Genomic DNA, 17,870 nt, shown 5'->3' on the forward strand with positions numbered 1-17,870 from the left:
TCACGTTAACAAAATTTCAGTATTCGGTACCAATACCAGTGAAAATCCACTGTTTTCAGTACCAAAGCAAAACACAAAAACATGCTAATTAAAAAATTTGCCTATACATTCATTTAATCCAAACTGTGTACATATTTAATTTTAAAGGGCTTTTAAAACCTTCTAGAGTTATTCAGCCAAGAATAACAACTAAGTTAGCTTAAAAAAAGACCAGAACTGCTTTTCTGACTGATATGACACAATGTTAACCATTTGTACATTCTCTAACATGCATATTTTAGATTCACAATTCATTTAAAAGCCTCTGGTTTGTAAAAATAGTAAATGTCATTATTTTATTATTTTACCCTAATAAAAGTTATAGGAGCATTAAATAGTTAATAAAGAAACTTCATTCTAATGCTCATTATATTAGCGTTAGCCGCGCTTATGCTAACGATTAAGTCAAGTCACCTTTATTTATATAGCGCTTTTAACAATACAGATTGTGTCAAAGCAACTGAACAGCATTAATTAGGAAAATAGTGTCAATAATGCAAAATGACAATAGTAAACACTAATTTTTCAGTTAAAGACAGTTCATCATTGAATTCAGTGATGTCAACATCCAGCTCAGTTTAAATAATATCTTTGCAATTATGTCAACGATATCACTGGAAATGAAGTGTCCCCAACTAAGCAAGCCAGAGGCGTTAACTACTCTAATAACAGCAATGTTCATTTCAATCCGACATTCAAATTAAAATATTGAATAATATTCATAACAGAAGCTGTGTTTCCCACAGACTTGCACTTTATTTGTGGCGGCATGTATATATGCAAATTCATTCTCTGCCAGCAGGAGGCACTTGTAGAGCAGGAGAGATAGAGGTTTAATATGAGGAAAATGATTTAAAAAAAATCTCAAAAGTCAAGGTAATTCAAATTCAAAATGACTGAAGATATAACACCAGTAGACTATTACGGTCTATAAATGTTCTATAAAAACAACAGCAGCTTTCAGTCTGTCACCATGATGCAAACATGAAATATCAGACATACAGTAGTTTCAGGTTTTTTATTTGCTTGTGCTGCTTTTCCATTATTTTTTCTATGTGAACATAGCCGTGTTTGACTGTTGCACTCGCATCAATTGCAGCGTTAAAAGTTAAAAGAAGCTCACTCCCATATTCTTGCATGTTTTTTCTATTCCACTGCCCATGTCGCATCTTTGTCAACACAAGCGCATTCTGTGTGAATGGCGCCTAGTGATATGAGCGTGTCACACGTGAGAGGTTAATCACGTGCGCCGACATGTGGTCGGATCGTTCTTTTCTCTTTACTGTTATCACTGGCTTGTTCCCAAAGTGTCTAATTCTAACGTTTGGTAAGATTTCTATTCAAAATCGCGATTCCTCAATTTCTAAAAAATAAAATCATGGCAAAACATTAAATTCGAATTAATCGATAAAATCTGAAAAATTGCCACGCCCTAATGTTCAGTGTTAAGTAAATCATTTTAAATTGTTGTTTTGTAATTTAACAGTAAAAAGCTATTTTTGTCTATTTAATTTATGCAATGGTGAAAAACAAAACATGGGGGGAAAAAACGCAATTAAACGTATTCGGCCTTCGGTCTTCAGCCCAGTGTTTCATTTTGTTTGTCTTTGTTCTCAGCCAAGAATTGTCATTTTGGTGAATCCATAGTGTGTACCACAGTTACATACTGAAGTTTAGTGCTTGGGGTTAGTACTGCTTTGTCTTGGCAAAAAGCACTAATAAATGAACAGCTGGTTTGAATTGCACGTACAGATTTTTGGCTGCTCTCGACCATTAAAGTACTAATTACTAACTTCACTAAACGACGTAAACACTTGTTGGACTTTGCCCCTTGTTTGTGAAGTAGCTGTAACCACAAAACTGAGTGTAGTGACCCGAGTCTTTGCTCTAATATTGATCGCTGCACTCAAATGGCGCTCGCTGCCCTTGGGCCCCGTGCGGTCGGGGGTTGTCCGTTGTAGCAGGCAGTGCTTCAAAGGCAAGCTGAGCCTGAACTGTGCATGGGCAGGAATTTGGCACACTCCCGCACCCCTCCGCGGTCCGTGGGCTGACTCTTTTGTTGTGGGATACACGTTCATACACATGGTAATTAGACTCATGTGGCTCAAGCCTGCGGGGGAGGCACAAAGATGGAGGGGAAAGTAAGAGTGCAAGAGATTAAGAGGCGTACGTCAGTAAAAAAAAATTGCTTTGGGAAGAGTTTTAGCATGTTTGAAAGAAAGGACGTTTTTGTGGGTGTGCCGCCCAAGCGAGGTCGTCTCAGAAAAGTGACTGTAGCTGATACATACAGACCAGTTTTTCAGGTTCAGAAACTCTGCAGTGTGCTGCTGCTGTTGGGAGGGGGAGTTCACTTCAGACGGGCCGCATGCCTTCTCTTCACAGCCAGACCATAGGTCGGCACACAGTGGCTCAAGTCTGTTGAGAAAGATGGGTCAAAAACTGCACATCATTTTCTGTTTTCAAACCTCATTTTGTTCCTATTAAACGCCAAACACTTTGAAATCAATATTTTGGCTTCCCATCATGCACCAGCCCTCCAAATCTCAGATTATGTCCAAAAAAAGAAGGGGAGTTTCAGTTCCTGTGACATGGTATTTGTTTGCATACAGTAGCCATACATTTGTGGTTAATACTATAGTTTTAAATTGGGTGGCGCAAGTAAACAATCACATTTAAATTTGTTAAAGTGTCATGAATCCCCCATTTTAGCACTAGTCGTTCACACCTCAAATTTGAAGACTCAAGAAATGGGCCTGTAATGCTGTGGAAAAGTGGGAGTGTAGAGGGAAGGAGGAGAGGAGAAAACAACCAATAAAACACAGAACTTCAACACACTCATTATAAAGGGTAATGAATACTAAAATGTGAGTGGAGAAAAAAAATAAGAGTAAGCACTTTGCTGAATTTTTAAAATTTTGCCCTATGAAAAACAAGTAGGTTTTGTTAAACCATTCTTAAGAAATATCATTTCATGAGAGTTATTGGTGTGTATGAAATACAAGGAAGAACATTTGAAATATATTTCATATCTTCGTCGCATTTACTAGCATTACAGTCTCTGAGCAAATTACTTGTAAAGCAGGAAGAATAAAGGCATGTTTACTTTTCATTCTTCTTTGAGTTTTCGGTTTACTACATTGTCTTCTATTTATCGCCATTATTGACATTTATTGTCAATGTCATTTTATTTGAAAAAGATGAAAAATTTTGCCCTATGAAAAACAAGTAGGTTTTGTTAAACCATTCTTAAGAAATATCATTTCATGAGAGTTATTGTTGTGTATGAAATACAAGGAAGAACATTTGAAATATATTTCATATCTTCGTCGCATTTACTAGCATTACAGTCTCTGAGCAAATTACTTGTAAAGCAGGAAGAATAAAGGCATGTTTACTTTTCATTCTTCTTTGAGTTTTCGGTTTACTACATTGTCTTCTATTTATCGCCATTATTGACATTTATTGTCAATGTCATTTTATTTGAAAAAGATGCAATGGAATGTTTGCAAACACTATGCCATATGTTTAGAGCACCTACTGCACTGAAGAAATGCACACGTTTCACACGTATGTCTCTGAACAACAAGATGATAAAGTTGAATCAGTGCAGCTGAAACATTTAAATGACATGTTGTAATATTAAAAAATACAAAATATCACATGCATAATACAGTGCCTTGATTGGATAAAGTTCCTTCTCATGAATAATATGTAGAAATGCTCAGAAACTGATGACAAAGACGCATACTCTTTAGCCGGTCACAACTCAAGAGTAGACACATTTATTAAGAAGTTTTCTAGGAATTTACAGTTACTAAATAATAATGTGTGAATTTATTTAGTGTGTATTAACAACTGCATGCAGTGCATAAGCTGATCTTAAAAGTCATACAGCACACCATATGCAGGCCTAAATGTTTATGATGGGAGAGCAGTGGCCCTTCAGTTTTAAGTGCATGATTCATTCCTAAAAGTCTGCCTATTAAAGTGAATTGTTGTAAAACGAGTTCATAATTATCATTAATGTATGTAGAAAAATGGCATTATTAGTCCACAATGTTTGTCCTTTTAGTAACACATATTACACATCTTTTAACAACCTGATGTTGATTTATTTAATAGGGTATGCAATTCAAAAAGTGTGTTTAGGATTTCTGAACATGAGAGTGGGAGTTTCTTGAGCTAATTCTCATAATGCACATATGTGTCATGAATAATATACCAGCCCACAGCATATCAACATCATTGCTCAGTACTTATTTTCAGCTGTTTATCTAAAATTTGATCTACATTGTCTAGTGTATAATTATTTAGTGAAAATAAAATGGGACCAACATCTTTGCTGGCAAACATAAATCTTACATGTAGTTGTGACTCTGGAAAATGGAAAGAAATGCTTATCTTGAGGGTAACTGACATAAAATTCTTGTATATACTTAAATATCTGAATATTTGTAAAAACAATTGTCACGCTGCAGGGTCATTTTAATGACAAACGGTGATTTATAATTAGTCACAGCACCTAAAATTCCCATCATAACTTACGAATCCATGTAATTAAAAAAAACCTGGATGTTGATTAAAGTTCATCGACATGTTTTAAGTTTTATCAAGTTTGCATGGCACGTTTTACAACTTTGTAACAAATATGAAGTAAAAACCTAAATGAACTGCTTGTTAAATATTAATTTGTTGTATTTTATATGTGCAGTTACAGGAGACTGTCAAGAGGAAGTTGGAGAATGCTGGTTCACCTCTAGGCCGTGACCAGGTCAATGGTTTCACCGATGGCTACCCTCCCAATAAAAAAGCCTGTGTTGAGGATGCATTGGGGGGTCTTAATGGGGTCTCGAATGGCACAGTGCCTCCTCTCTCACCTATAGACTCCAAACATAACGTGAGTACCGAAGCCATGATGGCCAATGGGAACCACAGAGCAGTCGGTGCAGAGCACAACGGGTCCGGTCTAACCGATAGTGGTGCATTACGTGGCTCAGAGTCCGATTTCCGCCTGAAAGAAATGAAGCAAGAGCCGGTAGATGATATCTTGCCCTGCATAATGCCTTGTGGAGGTGCAAATGGAAACAACAGCCTCTTCCCTGACCTCAACCTCAACGATCAGGACTGGAGTGAGATCATGGAGGAGTTCAACCGCTCCGTACCCTACGAGGACATCCAGGAGCTCTTCAGTGACAGTTTTGGAGATCGCAAGGACCCCGAGCTCCCGTGCGCCGGTGCAGCTCAGAGCTTGCTGCCGCCAGATCTGGTCAGCGTGAAAACTGAATATTCCCCCGCTACGGCTTCCTCCGCCTTCGATCAGGACTCTTGCAACGGTTCACCTCAGGTGAGACCCACCTCATCTGGGCCTCCGCTTCACACCAACTCCCCCGCAACGGCTCCGGCCACATCGCCGGCCCTGCCCGTGCAGCAGCAGCCCACCAGACCACTCCCAAATCACCTGCTGCCCGCACCACCCAAAGACCTGTCCCCCGCGCAGCAACTGCAGCAGTTAGCGGCACGCGAGCAGCAGAGGGCGATATTGCAGCAGCATGTGGTTCAGAAGCCTCCTCAACAACAAAAGCCACAGCAAGCTGCGAAATTCCACCAGCAGCCCAACCATTCAACATCTTGGCCCCAAAATGCTCCCACCCAAAGTCAAATGGGCGGAACCTTTGGCCTTGAGAAGTCCACCAGCCCTTCTTTGTACCCGCAAGACTTCCCCAACCCCAAGACCCTGCTCATGCCCAACAAGGGTTCTCCCAAAGCAGGTGCTCCAGCCGGCTACATGCAGCCCGGTGGACACGGCAACATGTTAAGTCACCCAGCCGCGCCCACGGGGCCCCTCAGCCACCCACCCAACCCAGGAGCCCAGGCTGCCATGCTGGACTACAGTAACACTAAACCCCTGTCCCATTATGAGGCTGGAGCGCCTGGTGCACCCAGGGGCCCTCAGGCCACACAGAGCCAGAACAAACAGAACCAGGCCATCCTTAACCTGATGCGACATCAGCAGATGGCGAAGCAGAGGCCGACCAGCATGAACTTCAGACCAGCGCACCACCAGCATGCTCCGGTAAGACCACCTTCTCACTGCAGTCATCACATCTGTTGCACATAGTGTTGTCAAAAGTACCGACTGTTAGCGAGAAATGGACGTTTTTAAAATGTCAGTACCGACTGGTACCAAAGTCAGTGCTTTTGACAACACTAGTTGCTAATGAGGGGTTTAGTTGACCCAAAAATGGTCATTTACTCAGCCTCATGTTTTTCCAAATCAATAAGACTTTGGTTAATCTTCGAAGCACAGATTTTATGTATGGGTGCTTAGATGAGCATATTTGATGAACCGATTTTAATTTAGACTTTTATTCACACAAACACACATTCATACAGCACATCACATATGGTGAACAGTTAAGCTTTCACGTGCGTTATGAGCTACAGCAAACCTTATTGGTTCTTATGCATCACGTTTGAGTCTCCGTTTACCATATCTGATGTATTCTTCGTGTGGTTTTTTTTTTTTTTTTTTACTCCTTGATTCATTTGGATTTGCTTTACATTGCCTTTATGACTGTTTTGGGTCTTATGTTTTGGTTATCTGGACTTTTAACTTAACTTTAACTTAACTTTTAGTTTCACTACAATATAGTAATTTTTGTTTCAAAGATTACCCAAAGTCTTACATGTTTGGAACAACAGAAAGGTGTGTAAATGACAGAATTTTTTTTTTTTTTAACATTAAATGTTTCCAAATGGAGGGGGGAGTTATAAAATTCCAATATTCCAAATTCAAATTTTTTATAATTTTGATAAAACAATTTTTCAAACATGTTTATACAGACTAATAATTTCAGTGTATTTATCATATAAAATAAAAATGTAATTTTTTTTAAAATTAGTTTTTATGAAGTACTTCAAAACTAATCTATATTTGTAACTAAATATTGTCTTAAGAACCAATATGTTACTGTCTCGAGAATCTTAAAAGGACAGTTCACCCAAAAATTATCCTAACCTATATGAATTTCATTCTTCTGCTAAAGACAAAACATGATATTTTGAATAATGTGTTAAACCAAGCAGTTCCCTTTCGATACTTCACTCGTACTGCATCGCTAGACGCTTATGGGGAAAAACCTTTTTCTCAGAGGACTGAAGACTTTTACAATCATGCAGTGTAACTGCACGGCCATTGGCTCGTGCAGTATTTGAAAGACGAATCAATGGCTCGGCAGCAGAGTTGCACGATCCTATGGTGACGAAGCCTGCCAGAATGCCATCTGGCTATATAAGCGGGCATTTCGCCATAGGATCTTCTCTTCGCTGATCTACAGGACTTGAAGCACTCGCCGTTGCCACGCCTCGCTGTGGACAGAAGCTGCTTTCTCTGCTGCGCCTCTCTGCTGTTCCAGCCCGCTCTACGAGCCGCTTTCAGCGTTCGGCGCAGACACCAGTGCTAAAAACCTAAAAAAAGCACATTTCCATTCTAAAAGAGCAGCGGCATTGTTTCAAATGCTGCGCCGTCATTGCTGCTTGTGCAGGACTGCACTGCACGCTGACGACGGCCACTCAGAGTGCATTTCCTGTCTGGGCAAGCCCCATGCAGAAGCCGCTCTGACCGAGATGGAGTGTTCACATTGCGTGAACATGAGTCTCGCTTCTCTACGCGCTCGGATCGCTTTCTTTTTAGAAAGCGACTCCGCCCCTTGCGCCCTCCCATTTTCTTCCTCCCAGGGACCTGTGAGGAAAAAACAGCGGCGCAGGGGTACTGAGCGCTCGGCTACAAGCGAGCTCACGCTGGCCTAGATCCCGCGTGCCTTGCCCTTGCCAAGCAAAGGGGCTTCTCTCGTCCTCTTTGAACATTCAGACCAGCGTCTCTTGGCACATGCGAGCGACATGGTCTCGTTCGGTGTAATGGAGGACTAGCTATTAGATGACAGCATCTGAGGTGGAGGAGCTATCGGGCTCTACTACTGACCCCACCCCTCTGCCGTCTGCCAAGCCAGGGATGGACACCAAACTTTTCCGTGTCCTCTCTAAAGCAGTCAAAGAGCTGGGACTGGAGTGGTCTACGCCGGAGGAGCCCTCTCGTAGCCGTCTGAACGAATGGTTCCTGCCAGGGCGCCGCCAGGCCCCTCGTCAGCGAGCCTCCCCGTTCTTCCCGGAGGTCCACGATGAGCTCACGAAGTTATGGTGTGCTCCCTACTCGGCTCGCCTTCGCACATCCTCATCTGCTGCGCTCTCCTCAGTGGATGGCGCTGAGGAACGAGGTTATAAAAAACTACCTCCTCTTGATGAGTCAGTGGCTGCGAACCTCTGCCCACCCACTGCCATTGGATGGAAAGCGAAGGTTGCTCACCCCTCCAAGCCCTGCAGAACGAAGTCTGCCCTCGCTGTATCTCCTCCAAGGGATAGACTAGTCCGGACCCGAACCCGCAGCCTTCAAGGAACTGCACGGTGCAACAGACCTGGCTTTGCAAGCCATGAAGGCTACAGCACAGGCCATCGGGAGGTCAATGGCCAGCCTAGTGGTATTGGAACGCCACTTATGGTTAAACCTCACTGAAATTAAGGAGGCTGACAAAGGTCCCCTTCCTCGACTCTCCGGTCTCCCCTACGGGGCCTGTTTGGACTTGCCATCGAGGGATTTGCAGAGCGTTTTACAGCGGCACAGAAGTCGTCCCAGGCAGTGTGGCACTTCCTGCCTAAGCACTCCAGCTCTGCAAACGGCCACCAGCCACCCCAGACCTTCAGCAGCCAGCGAAACCTGCGCCACCGCCCATTCAGATGTGGCTCTCTCCCCTCTGAGGCCTCATTCTGAATTACCTCGAAGACTGGCTCATCTTAGCCCAGTCAGAGGCCGAGCTAATATCCCACAGGTCCCTCCTTCTCAGCCACTTAGAGCTCCTGGGACTCAAGGTCAATTTTGCCAAGAGCTCTCTGTCTCCCAGACAACGAACTTCGTTCCTGGGAGCATTTTTCGACTCCACCCACACGAGGGCTGTAGTCGCGCCAGAATGTGCACTGGCCATACAACAGCACGCGGCATCTTTCAAAATCGGAGCCTTTTGCCCTCTCAAGTAGTTTCAAAAGATGCTGGGCCTCATGGCCTCTGCATCACCGGTACTACAGCTGGGTCTGCTCCGCATGAGACCCCTTCAGTACTGGCTGAAACCTCAAATTCAAATCCGCCCCATGCGTGGCGTCATGGACGCATTCGAGTCAGGGTAAGCCAGGCCTGTGTAACAGCTCTGGCCCCTTGGAAAACCCCTCAGTGGTTCAAGCAGGGCGTGACTAGGGGTTTGATTCACAGAAGAAAGGTTGTCTCGACCGATGCTTTCAACACGGGTTGGGGAGCTCTGTGCGAAGGCAGACCGACCTTCAGCTTCAGAAAGCCGACTACACATCAACTGCCTTGAGATGATGTCAGTATGTCGAGCCCTTCAGACCTTCTTGCCGGACCTGAAGGGACACCACGTGCTAGTCCGCTCAGACATCATGACAGTGGTGTCCTATATAAATCACCAGGGCAGGCTCAGCTCGAAACGCCTTATCGAGATGGTAAAATGCCTCTTGGAGTGGGCACATCTCAACTTGCGTTCATTAAGGGCAGCACATGTGCCCGGCATATTGAACCGAGGAGCAGACATGCTATCTCGGAGCAACGTCCCCTCAGAAAAGTGAATGCTCCACCCCAAAACGGTTCAGAGAATCTGGGAGATCTTTGGCAGGGCGGAGGTTGACCCCTCTGCCTCAAAAGACAACCCTCATTGCCTAACTTATTTTTCGAAGAGCGAGGTCGCGTTGGCCCACCATTGAACCTACCTTCTCCTGTATGCTTTTCCCCCGATCGTTCTGATCCCTTAGGTAATCAGACGAGTCAGGGAACACAGACACATGGTCCATCTGGTGGCCCCGCTTTGTTTCAGCTGCTAACAGCAGCCCCGTGGCCCATTCTCCTGCGGCAGGACCTCCTCTCTCAGGCAAACAGGACGATTTGGCACCCCCAGCCTGAGCTGTGGGCTCTGCACCTCTGGGCTATCGATGGGAATCAGTAGATTGCCCTGAGAGCATCTTGAATACTATCTCACAGGCTAAAGCCCCTTCTATGAGACGTCTCTATGCCCTCAAGTGCTCGGTCTTTTCCGCCCAGTTCCGAAGACCTTTCATGTGAAATATCAGTGATATTGTCCTACCTACAAGAGCTGTTGGACAAGGGTCGCTCCCCTTCCACGCTCAAGGTCTATGTGGCAGCTATAGCAGCTTTTCATGCTCCTATAGCCGGACAGTCTGTGGGCCGGAACAACTTAGTTGTCCGTTTCCTGAGAGGATCCTGGAGGCTCAATCCGCCCCGGTCCCCCACGGTCCCTGCGTGGGACCCGCCCACGGTCAAAAGATTCCTCAAGGGCTCCCCCTTTGAGCCGCTATAGTCTGCGGACTTTAAAACCCTGTTGTTAAAAACCGCTCTGATACTGGCTTTAGCATCGGTTAAACAAATAGGTATTGGTACTGAGAATTTACATTGAGCGTTCCGCCCCGTTCAGGCGGTCGGAACAACTTTTCTTATGCTTTGGAGACCGCACTAAAGGGTCCCCGTTCACAAAGCAGAGGATTTTTCGATGGTTAGTTGACTCTATTGCGCTAGCATACTCCTCCCTGGGTCTTCAGTGCCCCATAGGAGTCAGAGCCCATTCCACTCGGGGTGTGGCCTAGTCCTGAGCATGGTCTAGCGGTGTGTCCATAGCAGACATTTGTGCGGCGGCCAGCTGGGCCTCACCGTCCACTTTCACCAGGTTCTATAGCTTGGAGGTTCCGGCCTTGCAGGCTCATGTTCTATCTGCTTAAATGGATACGCACCTGCCTAAGGCAGTCAAATTTTTCAGGTACGCTATTGGCCGTTTCAATAGTGCTGAGGCTGTACGAAACCGTTGGAATGATTATCCAAGACTGGGCATTATAATCGCCCTGCTTATAATTGGTCCCTCTGAGCCTTTTTTGCTCGAGGCCAGTTTGTGTCAGTCATTCCTCTTTCATGGCATGGCGGGATTGTATTGGTTCCCCCTAAGCATCTAGCAATGCGGTACGAGTGAAGTATAGAAAGGGAATGTATTCGGTTACTTGCGTAACCTTGGTTCCCTGAGATACGGAATGAGTACTGCGTTCCTTGCCGTGCCGTGATGCTGTGCAACTCGGTGTCGTCGCTTCAGTCAAATTTACCTGAGATCCTATGGTGAAATGCACGCTTATATAGCCAGATGGCCCCACCCATTCTGGCAGGCTTCGTCACCATAGGGTCGTGCAGCTCTGCTGCCGAGCCATTGGTTCGTCTTTCAAATACTGCATGAACCAATGTCCGTGCAGTTACACTGCGTGATTTTAAAAATCTTCAGTCCTCTGAGAAAAATTTGTTTTTCCCATAAGCATCTAGCGATGCAGTACTCGTTCCTGTATCTCAGGGAACAAGGTTATGTAAGTAACCAAGTAAGTTTCTGTTCCCAATTAAATTCCAGTGTTTTTTGTTTTTTTTTCCATACTATGGAAGTTCAAAAGAGAACAGACATTTTTATCACTCAAATTCTGGAAAGGAATGGCACAAGACATATGAAACGTTCTAGTCCATGTGTCATGCTATCAAATGGAGTATATATGCGTGTTAAAACAAACCAGTTCATAAGAATGTCACTGTGACTGTGGTAGAGAAGTGTATTATGAGTGACTGGTTTTAGTGTTTTAGGTTTCAGACTACAGCGGTCTCAAAGCATTTGAACACACAAAAATGTCTGAATGTCATTGCGTTACATAAATATCAAAGCGAGTGTCATCTTCAAACAGTGATGACAAGATCTTTCTGCATCACCGCAGTGGAAATGAGGTGCTCAAATTAGACTTAAGGGGAAGGAATTATCAATGATGTTATCAGTCTGTTGTCAGGGTAAAAAAAATTATTCTGGAAATGAAATTTTCGCTTTCATTTCCAAGATTTTAAGTTTAAAAATGTAATTAATCCATCTCAAAATAATCAAGGTAGTTGTTCAGTGATGTGCTTAACAATCAAACAAACAGTTTTCTTTTCTCTATCCGTGACATTTCCAAACAGAGTGTGATCAGCACCACTTTATAATAAGGGAATATACTGTACCTAACAGCCACTTCAAGAGCAGTCAGAGACCTTCAAAAAACTTTATAGGAGCCGAATAACTTACTCCTCATCCGCTAACCTTGAAGATATTCTTGGCAGCAGGGAGCGTTTCTTTCAAGTGTTTTTAACAAAATGAATATAACTACCCTCCGCACACAACTATGCAGTAAGGCATTTGGTAAGTCATATCCATATAAATAAAAGTAAAAATGTAATGTCAAAATATGTACAGTGGAAAACAGAGAAAAAAGAAACTGCAAGTGGATCTTTAAAGATGCAAATACAAGTCTTCATGTTTGCATTTTATTTTATTATTATTATTATTATGGAGATGTTGCAAGGAGGAGGGGGTTTTGATAAAAAAAATTATGAGCACATGAATTTTAAAAGAATTATGTGAATGGATGAATAGGCAATATTCCATAAAATAAGAATAATCAATATAATTTAGATTTTTTTTTAATGGTGACTAACAGTCATGAATAAATCATAGCAACATTCACAGTCGGAAGCAAATTAATATAATACATAAATTAAAATCATTTTGAGTATATTATCCAGTTGGAGGGTTTTTTTCCGTCGGCGTGTGTGTGTGTGTCTGGCAGTGAGCCTCATGCGCCCCGGGGTTGAAGTTTGTCTGGGTCAGGCAGCTGGTTGCTAAGGAGCAGAGAGCAGACAGCCATTCTCTCTCTCTCTCTCTCTCTCTCACACACACACACACACACACACACACACACACTCACACACTGCGGTGGGGGCTGGGATGGGCTGCCAGAGACGAGTCAACAGAGAAAAGGACAGACGGAGCCAGAGAGGAGAGGAGGGGGCGACAAAGCAGTCTTTCATGCGTGCTGGCCGTCATCCTGCGCAGAGTATTTTCGGATCAGCCCCCGTTTTAACACCGTCTTTCTGTTCAAATATAGCCCTTTAACCCATTTAGCTTTTACTTTCTTGCTAGATATCAACATTTACTTGCATAGTTCATCGACTTGCTATTGTTAACTCTCTTTTGTAAAATCTCTGTCTGCATCTCACTCTTCAGTTAACAGCGTTTAGTGTCGTCGCTGACCTCTATTCGCTCTGAGTGTGTGTGCGAGAGTGTGCCGGGTGTTTGTTGTGAAAGGGTGCCTGCCAGCGCTGACATCTGATATATTTTTAAACTGTCTTCGCCTCTGTCTGTAGTCCAGAGGTGCTGAAGAAGGTTTTTGCCTCACGATCAGGTCAGATCAGAGAGGAGATGTGTGTGTGAATTTAAACGGGAGTTTTTCTAAGCAGTGAGATTTGAAGCATTCAGCTGGTCTAGATTGTATTAATTATACTGTAGGAGGGGGAATCACACAAAACCTGCCAAGAGTGTGTCCTAGTTATACTTAACCACAAAATCAAAAGGAAGAAATAAGATATTATACTAAACAGAAAATAAAGCCTAATTTTAGGTGTTTAAGACCATTAGTATTTGCTACCTAAATTCTGATTCTTTCTTGTAATGCAGTGCTATATTAAGAATATATCATAATTTACTTTATATACATATGTAAGACATGTATATATTATTATAATATAAATGTTATTGCATAATGTATTTAATTTTTTTGCCAAAGTTTGGGATCAGTAAGAATTTTTTTCTTGAATCTCTTATGTTCAAGGCTGCATTAATTTGACAAATATACAGTAAAAACAGTAATATTGTGAAATATTTTCAATTTAAAATAACTGTTTTCTATTTTAATATACTTTAAAATTTTAATTTATTCCTGAGGTGGCAAAGCCAAATTTTCATCAGCCATTACTACAGTCCTCAGTGTCACGTGATTTTGATTAAATTTAGGATTTCTGAGCATCAGAACTTTTGCCAACTTTTTTGTTGTTAGTTCATCAGTTGTAATTTGTAGTGTTATGTAAGAGTCATCTCTCGCTAGCCTGAGAAAGGACTCTCTTTAAGCACTGAAGATCCAAGGCTGCTAATATCAGAGCTGGATCCAGACTTTGGGTTTTCAGACCCTATTGGTCCTGTGAAGACCTAGTTTACACTAGAAATTGGATGTAGTCACTTGCTCTCCCCTGGTCACCTCCAAATATAGTTTAGGTGATTAATTGATTTGGACCCAGTTTCGGCCCGTATTCTGTATCTAAAAAAAAAAAAAGACCTCTGTTTTTCTTCTCAAAAATCAAAGTTCAGTATGACGAGCTTCCTGGCTCTGCAGGTTAACACAAGTACCATTGAAGTGTCATGTGGTAGCGCCTCATCTGCTAACCTCGAAGATAATATTAACAGCTCTTCTATAATGTTTGAGTAAAACTTCCCACAGCACAGATTGATGTTTATTACAACTGGAGTAAGGCATTTAGTAAGGTATATCTGTATAAATGAAAGTAGAAATGTAATTAATTGATATACTGTTGGTTACAGAGGAAAAAAGAAACTGCTAGTTGATGATAAAATTAAGGATGCATGGTACTCTCATTCCCCACAACTTATAAGACGGGGGAAAATGGTAAAATCAGAAAAACATATAATAGAAATTGCAAGCGGAATGGGAAGAATGTCCAAATAACAAACTTTGTAAAATAAATTCTGTTGTAGGAACAAGATGTATTAAATCTAGGCATGACCAAGTTTTGTATACAAGGTGTCTGTCATATTGGACATAGATGAACTCATGGACATTTATTGATTGGTGAAGCACCAAAATGTCAATATTGTGGGATTCACTTGACTTTGAAACATGGACTTTGTTTGCCATGAAATATCCTGTGAAACAGATGTGCCAATAAGCTAAAATCAAGTCAACTCAAGTCAAACCAGAAATATTTTGTCTTCCGTCATTTTTATTGTTTAATGAGTCATTTCTCGCTCGGTTTCTGCAGGATTCAGGGTCTTACCCCTCCAGCACTCATGTTCCTGGCCCGGGTAACACTATGACGCCACAACAGAGCAGCAACAGCATCCCGGGGAGCCACAGTAACGCGGCCTACATGAAGCAGCAGATGCAGCTGATCAGTCAGCAGAAGCAGTTCCTCCAGAGACAGATGATGGCCGAGCAGGTGCCGTGGCCGATATTCTTGTTATTTTTGCTTCTATAATATGCCAGCAATAGTAACATGATTAAAGACGGCAATGTTCAATTACATGTATTATTAATAATAATCATCCTCATAATTAATAATTCTTTAACCTAATGATACAGTTGAGGTTGCAAATATGGAATTCAGTTTTTATCAGCAGATGGTGATTTTATATTTTACAACTACTTCAAAAGTGGCTAATTTAAACCAAACTTGGAGCCAAAACTGTGTGTTTGTGTATAGATCTGTTTGGAGTAGACGTCACTTACAGCTGCGTGTGCATAGTGGTGGCAGAACAACACTGGTGTGCACATACCCAGTAGACGAATCTGAATACCATCTAGCCTTAACACATCAATTCTCTGGGTCGTCCTGTTTTGAAAGTCCACCTCTAGGGGGCAGCAGCCTCACAAGAATAATAAAACCTTTGGCAACAGTGTTGTTCCTCTCCTGAAAGTCTGTTAATATCATCATCGATCACAGTATTTGAAGTACTAACTGAAGTGTATTTGACTCAGGAGAAGCAGCAGCTGCAGAGGCATCTGACCCGTCCACCGCCTCAGTACCAGGACCAACAGAACCCGCAGGTCCAGCAAAACCCATTCCAGCAGCAGCAACAGGTCTCTCAGTTCGCCGGTGTGCCGCTTTGCCTGGCCCAGCAGCACTCCTCCGGCTTAAGCGAACACACCATCTCCGGTATTCACCTTTCTCTTCTTGATCATCACTTGGCCCCTTTAACTCCTGCTGTTTGTTACATGTTGCATCAACAGGATGGACACACATGGGTGGATGCTAGAAATTAGAGTGGAATAAGTATAATTAAGCGGTTTGGTCTTGACTTGAGATTGGATCACATGAGTCAGATGTTAAACAGGTGTAAATGAGGCCTGTGTTTTTCTGATTACGAGAAAAGTTCAGTATGACACAAGCTTCCTGGCTCTGTAGGTCAACACAAGTAGCCTTTTGTTACAAACAAGCCCATCTGATTTGCAAGTGTGTTTATTGATAGACTCATTTGAATGACAGGCACACAGTAAGTTTAGTGTGTGGTGCCGTTACAAACAGCAGCTATCGTTCATCTGTGAGTCTACTTTTAAAAGCTTAGTTCACCTCAAAATTATCATTATTTATTCACCCTCATGTTGTTCCAAACCTAAGAGACTGTGTTTCGAAGAATAATCAAATGAATGTTTTAATTCAAATCAAAACTTGGATGATCCAAAGGGTTAAGTCTAACCATAAATTTGACCTTTACACTCTATGTATGTGTTGATCATTGTTTAAATGTAAATAAAAGCTGAAGTTAAATCTGTTCTTTATATTAGGCAAACATATCTCTTCACAAGACCGCTAAGGTTCATGAAGATTTGTTTCATGACGCCTTTGACCTTTTTGGATCAAAGTTTTGCTTGGACTGTCGGGCAGTAACCTCTCTGGTTTCATTAACATTATTTTAATTTGAGTTTCAAAGATTAATAAAAGTCTTGTGGGTTTGGAACAAAATAAGGTTGAGTAAATGATGACCGGAGCAGTTTTCCCTGCAAAGTAGAGCTGGTAAAATAAAATTGTGGCGAATGAGTTTAGAATGCAGTTTCAGTGTTGTCAGATCTTGCAAGAGAAGCAAGCAGCCTGGTCTTAAAAACAAGCCTGCACGCAGTAAGGCGACTTGACTTATCAAAAATCTTGTGTACATGCTTGAGTGTAGAATGTTTCTGGTTTGGTTAAGGAGTATTGCTTAAAATCTTCATTAAATGAAAATTCACCCTATATATTTTCCGAATCCATTTTATTAGTCTCGCTGTGAATTATTTAATTTGGAACACTTTGACCTAGTAATTGCAAGCTTATATTCATCTGCCTCCACTGCTGCGCGCCACGCCCACATCTTAACATCCAATCAACAACTGATATGCAGGTGCATCTCAATAAATTAGAATGTTGTGGAAAAGTTAAAACGTCAGTGGCGTCTTACCTGGGCAAAAGAAAAGGAGAACTGGACTGTTGCCCAGTGGTCCAAAGTCCTCTTTTCAGATGTTTTGTATTTCATTTGAAAACCAAGAGTCTGGAGGAAGGGTGGAGAAGCTCATAGCCCAAGTTGCTTGAAGTGCAGTGTTAAGTTTCCACAGTCTGTGATGATTTGGGGTGCAATGTCATCTGCTGGTGTTGGTCCATTGTGTTTTTTGAAAACCAACGTCACTGCACCCGTTTACCAAGAAATTTTGGAGCACTTCATGCTTCCTTCTGCTGACCAGCTTTTTGAAGATGCTGATTTCATTTTCCAGCAGGATTTGGCACCTGCCCACACTGCCAAAAGCACCAAAAGTTGGTTAAATGACCATGGTGTTGGTGTGCTTGACTGGCCAGCAAACTCACCAGACCAGATATGGGGTATAGAGAATCTATGGGGTATTGTCAAGAGGAAAATGAGAAACAAGAGACCAAAAAATGCAGATGAGCTGAAGGCCACTGTCAAAGAAACCTGGGCTTCCATACCACCTCAGCAGTGCCACAAACTGATCACCTCCATGCCACGCCGAATTGAGGCAGTAATTAAAGAATTAAAGCAAAAGGAGCCCCTACCAAGTATTGAGTGCATATACAGTAAACAGGCCAACAATTCACT

General features: G+C 42.4%; 1 protein-coding gene across 1 annotated transcript in view; it reads left to right on the forward strand.

Moving 5' to 3' along the window:
- The window catches only part of maml1 (mastermind-like transcriptional coactivator 1), a 47,214-nt gene that overhangs the window by 25,483 nt on the left and 3,861 nt on the right, over positions 1–17,870 (forward strand). The window contains exons 2-4 of the mRNA XM_016232475.1: positions 4,751–6,112; positions 15,050–15,226; positions 15,766–15,943. Coding sequence (XP_016087961.1) covers positions 4,751–6,112; positions 15,050–15,226; positions 15,766–15,943 — 1,717 coding nt within the window. The remainder of the gene's footprint in view (positions 1–4,750; positions 6,113–15,049; positions 15,227–15,765; positions 15,944–17,870) is intronic.

The sequence above is a fragment of the Sinocyclocheilus grahami genome, unplaced genomic scaffold, assembly GCF_001515645.1.
Source record: "Sinocyclocheilus grahami isolate Dianchi unplaced genomic scaffold, SAMN03320097.WGS_v1.1 scaffold411.1, whole genome shotgun sequence".
Taxonomy (NCBI): Eukaryota; Metazoa; Chordata; class Actinopteri; order Cypriniformes; family Cyprinidae; genus Sinocyclocheilus; species Sinocyclocheilus grahami.